The 14,453-nt window shown below is 45.3% G+C and overlaps 1 protein-coding gene across 5 annotated transcripts in view; it reads right to left on the bottom strand.

Annotated features, from left to right (window-relative positions):
• Positions 1 to 5,853: 5,853 nt before the first annotated feature.
• Positions 5,854 to 14,453, bottom strand: part of SNTG1 (syntrophin gamma 1) — a 647,197-nt gene continuing 638,597 nt past the window's right edge. For 3 of the 5 annotated variants that reach the window (XM_056521890.1, XM_056521891.1, XM_056521893.1), the window contains 2 exons: positions 9,871 to 9,981; positions 5,856 to 7,917 (listed from right to left, as the gene is read on the bottom strand). In XM_056521890.1, coding sequence (XP_056377865.1) covers positions 7,747 to 7,917; positions 9,871 to 9,981 — 282 coding nt within the window. In that variant the 3' untranslated portion in view covers positions 5,856 to 7,746. Of the gene's footprint in view, positions 7,918 to 9,870; positions 9,982 to 14,453 lie in introns of all 5 variants that reach the window. The other 2 variants (XM_056521889.1, XM_056521888.1) reach the window with 2 other exon arrangements.

Genomic DNA, 14,453 nt, shown 5'->3' with positions numbered 1-14,453 from the left:
AAAAATAAATTATTATATAACACATTTTATAGTAGACTACTTAACATTGATCCATGTTTGATGTATTTTGATTGTCATACTGGAGTCAGGAAGGTACTCCTCACTCTCAAAAAACAGCGCTTCTAGCTGTTGCCTCATATGAGTTCAATATCAAATTGAAGAATACCATGCATAATTTGATCTTCTGTATTTTTAACCTTAGGTTAGTTAAAAAAAAGTAGTATTTTATTTGTAAAATTGCATCCACATTTTTAACATTAATGTTCTCTTTGTAAGTCTATGGGAAAGTGGTTGTTGTTACGCCGAGCGCTCCGGGTCCCCGCTCCTCCCCGGAGCGCTCGCTTCACTCCCTCCGCTGCAGCGCTCCGGTCACGTCCTCTGACCCGGGGCGCTGCGATCCCGCTGCCAGCCGGGATGCGATTCGCGATGCGGGTAGCGCCCGCTCGCGATGCGCACCCCGGCTCCCCTACCTGACTCGCTCCCCGTCTGTTCTGTCCCGGCGCGCGCGGCCCCGCTCCCTAGGGCGCGCGCGCGCCGGGTCTCTGCGATTTAAAGGGCCACTGCGCCGCTGATTGGCGCAGTGGTTCCAATTAGGGTTTTCACCTGTGCACTTCCCTATATTACCTCACTTCCCTTGCACTCCCTTGCCGGATCTTGTTGCCTTAGTGCCAGTGAAAGCGTTCCTTGTGTGTTCCTTGCCTGTGTTTCCAGACCTTCTGCCGTTGCCCCTGACTACGATCCTTGCTGCCTGCCCCGACCTTCTGCTACGTCCGACCTTGCTTCTGCCTACTCCCTTGTACCGCGCCTATCTTCAGCAGCCAGAGAGGTGAGCCGTTGCTAGTGGATACGACCTGGTCACTACCGCCGCAGCAAGACCATCCCGCTTTGCGGCGGGCTCTGGTGAAAACCAGTAGTGGCTTAGAACCGGTCCACTAGCACGGTCCACGCCAATCCCTCTCTGGCACAGAGGGTCCACTACCTGCCAGCCGGCATCGTGACAGTAGATCCGGCCATGGATCCCGCTGAAGTTCCTCTGCCAGTTGTCGCTGACCTCACCACGGTGGTCGCCCAGCAGTCACAACAGATAGCGCAACAAGGCCAACAGCTGTCTCAACTGACCGTTATGCTACAACAGTTGCTACCACAGCTTCAGCAGTCATCTCCTCCGCCAGCTCCTGCACCTCCTCCGCAGCGAGTGGCCGCTCCTGGGATACGCTTATCCTTGCCGGATAAATTTGATGGGGACTCTAAGTTTTGCCGTGGCTTTCTTTCCCAATGTTCCCTGCATCTGGAGATGATGTCGGACCTGTTTCCCACTGAAAGGTCTAAGGTGGCTTTCGTAGTCAGTCTTCTGTCCGGAAAAGCCCTGTCATGGGCCACACCGCTCTGGGACCGCAATGACCCCGTCACTGCCTCTGTACACTCCTTCTTCTCGGAAATCCGAAGTGTCTTTGAGGAACCTGCCCGAGCCTCTTCTGCTGAGACTGCCCTGTTGAACCTGGTCCAGGGTAATTCTTCCGTTGGCGAGTATGCCGTACAATTCCGTACACTTGCTTCAGAATTGTCCTGGAATAATGAGGCCCTCTGCGCGACCTTCAAAAAAGGCCTATCCAGCAACATTAAAGATGTTCTGGCCGCACGAGAAATTCCTGCTAATCTACATGAACTTATTCACCTAGCCACTCGCATTGACATGCGTTTTTCTGAAAGGCGTCAGGAACTCCGCCAAGATATGGACTCTGTTCGCACGAGGCGTTTCGTCTCCTCGGCTCCTCTCTCCTCTGGTTCCCTGCAATCTGTTCCTGTGCCTCCCGCCGTGGAGGCTATGCAGGTCGACCGGTCTCGCCTGACACCTCAAGAGAGGACACGACGCCGTATGGAGAACCTCTGCCTGTACTGTGCTAGTACCGAACACTTCCTGAGGGATTGTCCTATCCGTCCTCCCCGCCTGGAAAGACGTACGCTGACTCCGCACAAAGGTGAGACAGTCCTTGATGTCTACTCTGCTTCTCCACGTCTTACTGTGCCAGTGCGGATGTCTGCCTCTGCCTTCTCCTTCTCTACAGTGGCCTTCTTGGACTCTGGATCTGCAGGAAATTTTATTTTGGCCTCTCTCGTCAACAGGTTCAACATCCCGGTGACCAGTCTCGCCAGACCCCTCTACATCAATTGTGTAAATAATGAAAGATTGGACTGTACCATACGTTTCCGCACGGAGCCCCTTCTTATGAGCATCGGATCTCATCATGAGAGGATTGAACTTTTGGTCCTCCCCAATTGCACCTCGGAGATTCTCCTTGGACTTCCCTGGCTTCAACTTCATTCCCCAACCCTGGATTGGTCCACTGGGGAGATCAAGAGTTGGGGGTCCTCTTGTTCCAAGAACTGTCTAAAACCGGTTCCCAGTAACCCTTGCCGTAACTCTGTGGTTCCTCCAGTAACCGGTCTCCCTAAGGCCTATATGGACTTCGCGGATGTTTTCTGCAAAAAACAAGCTGAGACTCTACCTCCTCACAGGCCTTATGATTGCCCTATCGACCTCCTCCCGGGTACTACTCCACCCCGGGGCAGAATTTATCCTCTCTCTGCCCCAGAGACTCTTGCCATGTCCGAATACGTCCAGGAGAATCTAAAAAAGGGCTTTATCCGTAAATCCTCCTCTCCTGCCGGAGCCGGATTTTTCTTTGTGTCCAAAAAAGATGGCTCCCTACGTCCTTGCATTGACTACCGCGGTCTTAATAAAATCACGGTTAAGAACCGCTACCCCTTACCCCTCATCTCTGAACTCTTTGATCGCCTCCAAGGTGCCCACATCTTCACTAAATTGGACTTAAGAGGCGCCTATAACCTCATCCGCATCAGAGAGGGGGACGAGTGGAAAACGGCATTTAACACCAGAGATGGACACTTTGAGTATCTGGTCATGCCCTTTGGACTGTGCAATGCCCCTGCCGTCTTCCAAGACTTTGTCAATGAAATTTTTCGTGATCTGTTATACTCCTGTGTTGTTGTATATCTGGACGATATCCTAATTTTTTCTGCCAATCTAGAAGAACACCGCCAGCATGTCCGTATGGTTCTTCAGAGACTTCGTGACAACCAACTCTATGCCAAAATTGAGAAATGTCTGTTTGAATGCCAATCTCTTCCTTTTCTAGGATATTTGGTCTCTGGCCAGGGACTACAGATGGATCCAGACAAACTCTCTGCCGTCTTAGATTGGCCACGCCCCTCCGGACTCCGTGCTATCCAACGCTTTTTGGGGTTCGCCAATTATTACAGGCAATTTATTCCACATTTTTCTACCATTGTGGCTCCTATCGTGGCTTTAACCAAAAAAAATGCTGATCCCAAGTCCTGGCCTCCTCAAGCAGAAGACTCCTTTAAACGACTCAAGTCTGCCTTTTCTTCGGCTCCCGTGCTCTCCAGACCTGACCCTTCCAAACCCTTCCTATTGGAGGTTGATGCCTCCTCAGTGGGAGCTGGAGCTGTTCTTCTACAAAAAAATTCTTCCGGGCATGCTGTCACTTGTGGTTTTTTCTCTAGGACCTTCTCTCCAGCGGAGAGGAACTACTCCATCGGGGATCGAGAGCTTCTAGCCATTAAATTAGCACTTGAGGAATGGAGGCATCTGCTGGAGGGATCAAGATTTCCTGTTATTATCTACACCGACCACAAGAACCTCTCCTACCTCCAGTCTGCCCAACGGCTGAATCCTCGCCAGGCCCGGTGGTCTCTGTTCTTTGCCCGATTTAATTTTGAGATTCACTTTCGTCCTGCCGATAAGAACATTAGGGCCGATGCTCTCTCTCGTTCCTCGGATGCCTCAGAAGTTGATCTCCCTCCGCAACACATCATTCCACCTGACTGCCTGATCTCCACTTCTCCTGCCTCCATCAGGCAGACTCCTCCAGGAAAGACCTTTGTTTCTCCACGCCAACGCCTCGGAATCCTCAAATGGGGTCACTCCTCCCATCTCGCAGGTCATGCGGGCATCAAGAAATCTGTGCAACTCATCTCCCGCTTCTATTGGTGGCCGACTCTGGAGACGGATGTTGGGGACTTTGTGCGTGCCTGCACTATCTGTGCCCGGGATAAGACTCCTCGCCAGAAGCCCGCTGGTTTTCTTCATCCTCTGCCTGTCCCCGAACAGCCTTGGTCTCTGATTGGTATGGATTTTATTACTGATTTACCCCCTTCCCGTGGCAACACCGTTATTTGGGTGGTCGTTGATCGATTCTCCAAAATGGCACATTTCATCCCTCTTCCTGGTCTTCCTTCTGCGCCTCAGTTGGCTAAACAATTTTTTGTACACATTTTTCGTCTTCACGGGTTGCCTACGCAGATTGTCTCGGATAGAGGGGTCCAATTCGTGTCTAAATTCTGGAGGGCTCTCTGTAAACAACTCAAGATTAAATTAAATTTTTCCTCTGCATATCATCCCCAGTCCAATGGACAAGTAGAAAGAATTAACCAGATCCTGGGTGATTATTTGCGACATTTTGTTTCCTCCCGCCAGGATGACTGGGCAGATCTCCTTCCATGGGCCGAATTCTCGTATAACTTCAGGGTCTCTGAATCTTCCTCCAAATCCCCATTTTTCGTGGTGTACGGCCGTCACCCTCTTCCCCCCCTCCCTACCCCCTTGCCCTCTGGTCTGCCCGCTGTGGATGAAATTTCTCGTGACCTTTCCATTATATGGAGAGAGACCCAAAATTCTCTCTTACAGGCTTCTTCACGCATGAAGAGGTTCGCGGATAAGAAAAGAAGAGCTCCCCCCGTTTTTTCCCCTGGAGACAAGGTATGGCTCTCCGCTAAATATGTCCGCTTCCGTGTCCCTAGCTACAAGTTGGGACCACGCTATCTTGGTCCTTTCAAAATTTTGTGTCAAATTAATCCTGTCTCTTATAAACTTCTTCTTCCTCCTTCTCTTCGTATCCCTAATGCCTTTCACGTCTCTCTTCTCAAACCACTCATCCTCAACCGTTTTTCTCCCAAATCTGTTCCTCCCACTCCTGTTTCCGGCTCCTCGGACGTCTTCTCGGTCAAGGAAATTTTGGCTGCCAAAAAGGTCAGAGGGAAAAATTTTTTTTTAGTAGACTGGGAGGGTTGTGGTCCTGAAGAGAGATCCTGGGAACCTGAGGACAACATCCTTGACAAAAGTCTGCTCCTCAGGTTCTCAGGCTCCAAGAAGAGGGGGAGACCCAAGGGGGGGGGTACTGTTACGCCGAGCGCTCCGGGTCCCCGCTCCTCCCCGGAGCGCTCGCTTCACTCCCTCCGCTGCAGCGCTCCGGTCACGTCCTCTGACCCGGGGCGCTGCGATCCCGCTGCCAGCCGGGATGCGATTCGCGATGCGGGTAGCGCCCGCTCGCGATGCGCACCCCGGCTCCCCTACCTGACTCGCTCCCCGTCTGTTCTGTCCCGGCGCGCGCGGCCCCGCTCCCTAGGGCGCGCGCGCGCCGGGTCTCTGCGATTTAAAGGGCCACTGCGCCGCTGATTGGCGCAGTGGTTCCAATTAGGGTTTTCACCTGTGCACTTCCCTATATTACCTCACTTCCCTTGCACTCCCTTGCCGGATCTTGTTGCCTTAGTGCCAGTGAAAGCGTTCCTTGTGTGTTCCTTGCCTGTGTTTCCAGACCTTCTGCCGTTGCCCCTGACTACGATCCTTGCTGCCTGCCCCGACCTTCTGCTACGTCCGACCTTGCTTCTGCCTACTCCCTTGTACCGCGCCTATCTTCAGCAGCCAGAGAGGTGAGCCGTTGCTAGTGGATACGACCTGGTCACTACCGCCGCAGCAAGACCATCCCGCTTTGCGGCGGGCTCTGGTGAAAACCAGTAGTGGCTTAGAACCGGTCCACTAGCACGGTCCACGCCAATCCCTCTCTGGCACAGAGGGTCCACTACCTGCCAGCCGGCATCGTGACAGTTGTGCATACAATATGGAAAAATGCGACTTAAAATATGGAAAAATTTCATTTTTTACAGCCGCGTAAATAAGTGACATACGTATTATGTGCACCGTCAACCATTTTCCAAAAGACTTACACAAACATAGGGAACAATAAAGGGGTACTCCGCTCCTAGAAATCTTATCCCCGATCGTGGGGGCCCACCGATGGGAACCCCACAATTTCTCCTGCAGCACCCCGGGTCATCTGCTGCACAGAGCGTACTTCGCTCCATGCCTGATGATGGGCCACACAGGGGCCAGATTATCATGACATTATGGCCCCAGCCCCTTGTGACATCATGCCCTGCCCCTTCAATGCAAGTCTATGGGAGTAGGCATGACGGCTGCCACACCCTCTCCCATAGACTTGCATTGAAAGGACGGGGCGTGTAGTCACCAGGGGGCATTTTTACAAATGACAGACATCTGAAAAAGCATGTATGAACCTAGCCTTAGGATAAACCTATTTCTCCATGGTGGTAGTACTGTAAAGGAAGGTCATTTACATTTTTTTTTAAATGACTTAAGTTAAAACTTTTAGTTCTTCTTCAAGATTATTATAGTCAACTGACATACTTACATCTCTTAACAAAGGTTAAGTATAACCGTATGTAGTATATATCACTGAAAACTTGTAAATTATGGACAGATGCTCATGAACAATTGTGCTGACACTGTATACTTTGTCAAATCTACATCTTAGCATCCTTGGGGGCCAGATTTGTTTTTAATATCTAGAAGCTAATAATAGTAATAATATAAAATACTTTTTGTCATCCATACCAAGTCTCTCCAAAAGATTACCTGTGTATATTTTAGGGGATTAAGCTGCATAAAGGTAAACCACTAGGCTTCTATGTTTGAACAAACAATAAAGGCAAAACAATAAATAAAAATTGAGAATTTGTTTAGAATGCAGGATTTCAAAAGAACATGCATGGATCAATCAGTATTACTCATCCTTTGGTTAATCCATGCAAGTTCAATTATGAAGGGTTTTGTAAGCAGCTTACCAAGTAAATAAGTACTTCATTTGAGAATCACTGAACATATGTTCCATTTTTGTGTAAACCAATTGAACATTCTGCACTTTATTTAATGCTTGTATGGCTTTTAAGTCTCAAGTACCATTGAAGTAAAAAGGAGTGCAAAAAGAATAAATGCTGCAACATAATGCATGGCATTAACTGTAATGAGGTCAGATTCGGTACTTACAGAAAGCTGTTATCCTGACCCTAAAAACATGGCATCATTTGATATGATTTTATGTGCAAATTTCCACAAAAGCAAACCAAAGGGAAAATTACATAGGTGCCACTGCCTAGATTTCAATGGTGACATTTTGTCCAAAAGTCTTTTAGACAGTTACCATTATAGTTGGTTGAACATTGTTTCTTCATATTTTGTTAAGAACATAAATCACACTCCCCCCATCCCGGACATATTTCCGTTATGGCACTTTTTGAAGCTTCAGGAAATAAGTGCTGATTTCATGTTTTCATGGTTTTTTGTGAACACAAATGTTAAAACTTTTGAAATAAAAAAGAGTCATTGTTGCCAGTGCTATTGTTTTGAATGTCCTCTTTGTTTCAGCAAATGCTTCGATGTGATATATTGGGGACTGTACAGCAGATTATATGGACCCTTAACACTTCTTCTGCTTAAAAAAATAAATCAGTAACCATTTAATTTGTCTCTGTATCCCAGTTCCAAAATGTCAGGCTTTCCTGCATTCAATAAATATTCATTCACAGTTTGAGCATCCTCAGAAGATAAGTACATTTCTTTAGGACGTATCAAGTTGAATACTTCATTTTACAAACACCTGCTGTGGTGGAAGCAGCTGATGCAGAGGCAGAAGCAGCCCCCTGGCTGTCAACAAAAAGAGGGTCCAAACAAGCCACTTTAGTGGCAAAAAATGAATGGATACAGTGAAGAACCGCAAATAGATTAGAAAACTCCAGTTCCTGAAAATAAAGAATAGAAAAACAATAACATTGTATGTGAATTGTTTAAATTTAGTCATGTATTAAAAGTAAACAGCCACATATTTAAAAAAAAAATGTAAAAATTTAATTTACCAAAATTTTCCACTGAAGCCATGTTCAGTTAATGTCTACGACAACCATAAATTATTATTTTTTTTATGCAAAAACTACTGGTAAAAAATCAGGCATTTTTCTGCCATTTTTTTACTGTAATCAGCCAAAAAAGAGAGCATACCAATTAGTATTAGACTTAGGGCAGTAAAATGAAGGAGTATGACCTTAAACAAATATTGATGAAAATCAAAGCAGTTACCTATACTTACATAGTTACATAGTTAGTACGATTGAAAAAAGACATACGTCCATCAAGTTCAACCAGGGATTGAAGGGTATAGGTCAAGCCAAAAAAATTAAAACTTGGTGGTCCATTAGTTTCTCTAGTTAGCTCCTTTTAGGCTCTGCCAAAACTGTTGTCACAGATCCTTTTTGCTGCAACCAACTGAAGTTCTATTACATTTCACAGAAAGAAAAGTCTAGCGTGCATTTTTTTTTCTTGTCCCCAAGACAATAAAAAATACAGCAGATCCACAATGAAACCCATCATTAGGCCAAATGGTCTGTTAGGCACCAATGGAATCTGTCATAGCAGAACTGGCACAGTCTCAATATGAACAAAAGCCCCTTATACATTGGATCTATGTATGAGCAAAATGCTAAACTAGTTGACTCTGAATTAGTTTTTCATAGCTTCACTTTATGACACATTTCTGCCCTGTTCAGACTTTGCTTTTATGTATTATCTGTTTTTTTTTGCTTTTCTACCTGGCTAGGGAATAGTTAATGATATTAGCCATTGAGAACTTGGGTGGGGCTATTTAAACCCGAGCTTTGTTGATCTCTGTGCTGGTTATTAGTATTTATTCTACTATGACTGTTTTAGCCTGTCTGTTAATATCTGAGTATTAACCATGGTTTGATTCCTGTTATTATATATATTTTAGTCTGCTTGGTTTTAAGTACATCTGTCAGCTTTTAGTAACTTGTTATATCTTAGTCTATGTCCACACTGTCAATCTTGCTTGTACCTGTGTTCTGTGTTTAGTACCCTGACCCGTATTCCTCCATGTTATGGAGTTTGGTTTTGTAATACTTCCTTTTTAGTATCCTGACCTGTATTCCTCCATGTTTTGGAGTTTGGCTTTTGTGGAGTCTGTTCAGACTCATCCTGTTCTCAGTCTAGTATTCTGTGTATTATATTTCTGTTTCCTTCTAGGCCAGTATCGTGATCACACGGTGGAGTGTGTCTGCTGGCTAGAAGTTTATTTGGCATTTGTATTAATGACCCTCCATGTTTGGAGTGGGGAGTCCAGTTTGTTCTTTGTTCAGTGTCCTGTGTGAACAGTGTTTTATATTTCCTGACCTGTTTAGTTTCTTACATTCAGTTCATCCCCCACATCTTCTGGTTTCTGTTGTATACTTATTCAATATCTAGTCTTGTTCATTTATTCATATCTGCCATTTGTCTTTATTCCGGTTTCTGAACTGTATGTTGGTACACTATATCCTGTTTGGTTTATATCCTGTCTGGTTTATCTGGTTGTTTGGTTGTTTTCCCGTTATGTTTCTGACCTGTCCCAGACTATGTTCAGTATTATTCGTGTACCTTTACACCCATTGCACTTTAGTGCAGGGAAGGACCGGCACCGTGGTTGTCGATCCGCCATTTTGGGCAGATGGGCAAGTAAGCAGGGAGAGTGTTTCTAGTGACAGCTTAGGGCTCACTCTCCCTGTCCACTCCGTCGGTCATGACAGGTACCTTCTAAACAAAATAAGCAGACCTTATTTATAACTGGTTAGATTCTACAATCTACAGTATTTTTTATTTAAATGTTGCAATGTCCATCCCACTAAAACCAAAGTGAAATGATTTACCTTAGCTTCAATTTGTTTTGTATCTTGATTCTGGAACAAAAACTTTATTTTACTTTTTCCATCATCCGAAGATCCTTTCAGCTGAGAAAACTTATACCTCCATAGTATAGCCTTGGAAATAAAATACAAAAATGAAAGGAACTTAGCTGTTAAAATCAGTACTATGCTGTTATACATCTCATCAGAGCCGAATGTTCTCACCCTTATGTGCACATATACACAAAAACTCATAAAATGTATGATTAAACATTAAAATTAAATTGTCTTATAATCCATTTAGAAGCCGTCTGTCACAGTATATTATTGAATTCTTGATGCTAGTAAAAAATTTGCTATTTACATACAAATGCAATTGAAAACCTTGAAGACTATCTGCTAGCAAGTCTTAGGTTTTAAAAGTTATTGTTTATTTTGTGGCCTTAAAACCCTTTCTTACATTTTGTAGTGTACTGAGAAAGGAAAAATCTAGAAGACCCTTCTTTCTTGAGAATTTATCTATGTGTCTAGATAATGTAGATGCATTGAAAAAACATTTCAAATATGAGTTATATCTCTCTCAAGGTTCACAACTTTAAACAACATCTCATCTTTGAGTCAAGTATTCACATATCTTTATAGGGGTCACAGCTTCATTCATTTTTTGGGCTTTCAAATGCCTTAAGTAGACATACAGTTAAATTCTATGTTGGTTGACTGTAGCCAACATAAGTACAAGCTTAAAGGGGTACTCCGGCGCTAAGACATCTTATCCCCTATCCAAAGGATAGGGGATAAGATGCATGACCGCGGGGGTCCCGCCGCTGGGGACCCCCATGATCTTCCACGCGTGCTCGCTCCGGGTCTGATTACTAGTGATCACAGGGACGGAGCATAGTGACGTCACGTCTCCACCCCCGTGTGACGACACGGTTTTGCCCCCTCAATGCAAGCCTATAGAGGGGGCGTGACAGCTGTCACGCCCCCTTCATAGGCTTGCATTGATGGGGCAGAGCGTCACGTGACCCCCCCCCCGGTCAGGCATCTTATCCCCTATCCTTTGGATAGGGGATAAGATGTCTTAGCTCCGGCGTACCCCTTTAAGCACTTCCTGCATACTATTAGCTGCATGAGGGCTTGTTTTTTTGCAGGATTAGATGCATTTTTCTGTGGTACTATCTTGGGGGTACAGTTACTAATTAACTTTTATTAACATTTTCTGGGAGGGTATTGGAAGAAGCAGCAATTCAACCATTGTTGGTCATTATGATTACAGAAACACCAAATTGCTTTTTTTGTGGTTTGCTACATATTTCTGTAAAACAAAAAAAAAGTATTGCCTCAAAGACGATTACATTTTTATTTTTCTGTTGATAGAGGGGTTTGGCAAACTATAGTTTTAATTGGTACCATTTGAGGAGATATAAGACTTTTTGTCTTTAATTATTTTTAAGGGAGAAGTGGACAAACATTTATTTTTGGTATTCAACAGGGTGGTTAAATGGTGGGTTTATGTGTTAACTTTATACTGTAAATAATTGCAAACATACTAATTATGTGAGTTTTTTCTTTCTGTTTAAAAACCAAGGCAAGTGTTTTTTTCTAAACAAATAATCACTCCTTAGATTGCACCTTGAACTGTGGAATCAAAGTGTTTACATGGTAAAGATCAGAGTACCTGAACGTAGTGAAAGGTGTAGGTACAGCTCATGATCCTGCGTCATTACACTGCTGTAATAGTAAGTTAGCTTGGGGAAACTATGTTGTTCCTATAATATAGCATTACAGCACAAACCTTCCCTATTTGGAACCACAAATTATTTTGGACTCAAGGAGTCTGAGATACAAATGTACTTAAGCTTTAGATTAAACAAATCCATCACAAATTAAAAATGTTTTCTGCACATAAAGACCTACCGTGTTTATTGGCGTATAACACGCACTTTTTAGGCTAAAATTTTTAGCCTAAAGTCTACCTGCGTGTTATACGCCGATAAGCCGCTGCAGTTCAATGATTTAAAGCGGGCGCTTTAATCAATTAACTGCAGCGGCTTTGCAGGTGCAGAGACCGCCACCGCTGCTGGCTTCTCTGCCCCTGCCTGTCCTGGGGTCTAGAGCCCTGCTGCCGGCCCTTCTCTTCCCCTGGCTATCGGTGCCGCTGCCCGTTCTCTCCCCCTTGCTATCGGTGCTCCTGCCCGTTCTCTCCCCCTGGCTATCGTTCCGGCGCTCCATTGCCGGCGCCGATAGCCAGGGGGAGAGAAGTGGCATCGGCAATGGGGCAGCGGCGCCGACAGACAGTGGGAGAGAAGGGGCAGCGGCACCCATTACCGGTGTTGCTGCCCCGTTGCCTCCCGTTGTATAATTACCTGTTGCCTGGGTCGGGTCTGCGCTGCTTCAGGCCTCCAGTGTGCATCCCATGCGTCGCTGCTATGCGCTGCGAGACGCAATGACATCACTCGTCATTGCGCCGCGCCGTGCAGTGCATAGCAATGATGCATGGGACGCACACCGGAGGCCTGAAGCAGCGCGGACCCGACCCCGGCAACAGGTAATTATACAACCAGGGATGGGGGAGGCAACGGTGCAGTGGCGCCGGCAATGGGTGCCGCTGCCGCTTCTCTCCCCCTGGCTATCGGCGCCGCTGTCCCATTGCACCGATAGTCAGGGGGAGAGAACCGGCAGCGGCACCGATAGCCAGGGGGAGAGAAGCGGCGGCAGCAGGGCTCTAGACCACAGGAAAGGCAGGGGGAGAGAAGCGGGCAGCAACGGCCCCTCTCTCCCTGCCTTTCCTGGGGAAGTATCGGGGTATATGCATGCACACACCCAAATATCCTTGGTAAAATGAGGGTGCGTGTTATAGGCCAGTGCATGGTATACCTTGATAAATACGGTACATAGTTAATCCGATAAAAAGCCTCAGATGGTCAAGACATGATAATTATAGAATGGGTGACTTTTAAATGAATTATATTGATGTTAAAATTATTTTACCAAATTAAAGTTTTCCAAAGTCATAGAATAAGCTGCAGTTTAATTAATGTAAATACAGGAACAAGAAGAAAGATCTAGGCTTTTCTTAAGTTCCATTCACATCATCGGACACAGATTATACATGCATGCAGGGTAAAACCAACACATTTAGGCAGTATATACCCTCAGTCATGGCTATCCTTAGAACATACTCAAACATATAAATAAGCACATTGAACCAATCAAACAACAAGACAGTGTCACAATTATTTAAAAGAACAGTAAGTATACATGTAATTAAAGGGGTACTTTGCTGCTTAGCGTTCGGTACAAACTGTTCCGAACGCTGGAGCCGTTGCCGGGAGCTTGTGATGTCATAGCCATACTCCCTCATGACATCACACCCGCCCCCTCAATGCAAGTCTATGGGAGGGGGCGTGCCAGCCATAGACTTGCATTGAGGGGCGGGGTGTGACATCATGTGGGGCGGGGCTATGACGTCAAAAGCTCCCGGCGCCGGGTCCAGCGTTCGGAACAGTCTGTTCCAAATGCTGAGCAGTGGAGTACCCCTTTAAGTATGTTGTAAAGACCACAGGTTGTTTTTAACATTCTTCTACCTGCTTATTTTGTGTCGGTAACTCTGTCCTATTTTTGGCAACCAGCCAGATAGCTGAAAGTTAATGAAAGAAAATGAATAGGCAGAAGAATGTAAAGATCAGCCTGTGGTCTTTTCTACAAGATTTTCTTAGGAATTTTAGGAATATTTAGGATCATAAAAAAGGATATACCCATTTTACAGCAAGATCAGGGTTGTTCACCTATCTTGTATTAACATATTATACTTTCGGCATGCAGGGCTCCTACTCTTGGATCTTATTTGTCATCTAGGGTGACATTTATGAAGGTACTTAAAGCTTTTTTTTATTTTTTTGCTTACTCTGGGCGCAAAAAAAAGTTACACGTGCGCCTAAGCATTTTTTTAGGCAACTTTTGTGGGTAAGCAAAAGTTGTAAACAGCCTTAGGCTGGGTTCACACCACGTTTTCTTAACTACGGCTCCCGTATACGGTTGGGAGGAGGGGGGCGGGGCTTAATTGGGGCGCCCGCACTCAGCCGTATTCGGGAACCGTATTTAATGTATGTCTATGAGCCGACCGGAGTGAACCGCAGCCTCCGGTCGGCTTCATTTTCGGCCGTATGCTGTTTCCCGACCGCAGGCAAAAACGTGGTCGACCACGTTTTTGCCTGCGGTCGGGAAACCGCATACGGCCGAAAACAAAATTTCAGTTTTCACTTTACAGTGGTCATGAAAATTGCACGTAGGCAAAAAAAAAGTTTCAAACCCCTTACAAAAAGTCTCAAGTCTACTCCAGGTCTGACCTAAAGTACAAAACTCCTGCACATGAGCATATTTAAAAAGTAGCAAAAAAAGTCTTACAAAAGCCTCAGCTGAGACTTTTTGTTTTGATTATGTGCTCCAAATGTATCACCCCCTTTGATAGTATAAGAAATTTGTCCCACATAAGCAAAATTAAAACAAAATTTTTTTTTCCAGAACTTGCTTACTAAAGCAAACAATGATAAATGTCCCCTATAGTTTATTTTTGTCACCAAGTTTATTTTAAGTTCTTCCAACTG

The sequence above is a fragment of the Hyla sarda genome, chromosome 5, assembly GCF_029499605.1.
Source record: "Hyla sarda isolate aHylSar1 chromosome 5, aHylSar1.hap1, whole genome shotgun sequence".
Lineage (NCBI taxonomy): Eukaryota > Metazoa > Chordata > Amphibia > Anura > Hylidae > Hyla > Hyla sarda.
The sequence above is the reverse complement of the archived record's forward strand: the minus strand, read 5'-3'. Positions and strand labels throughout refer to the sequence as shown.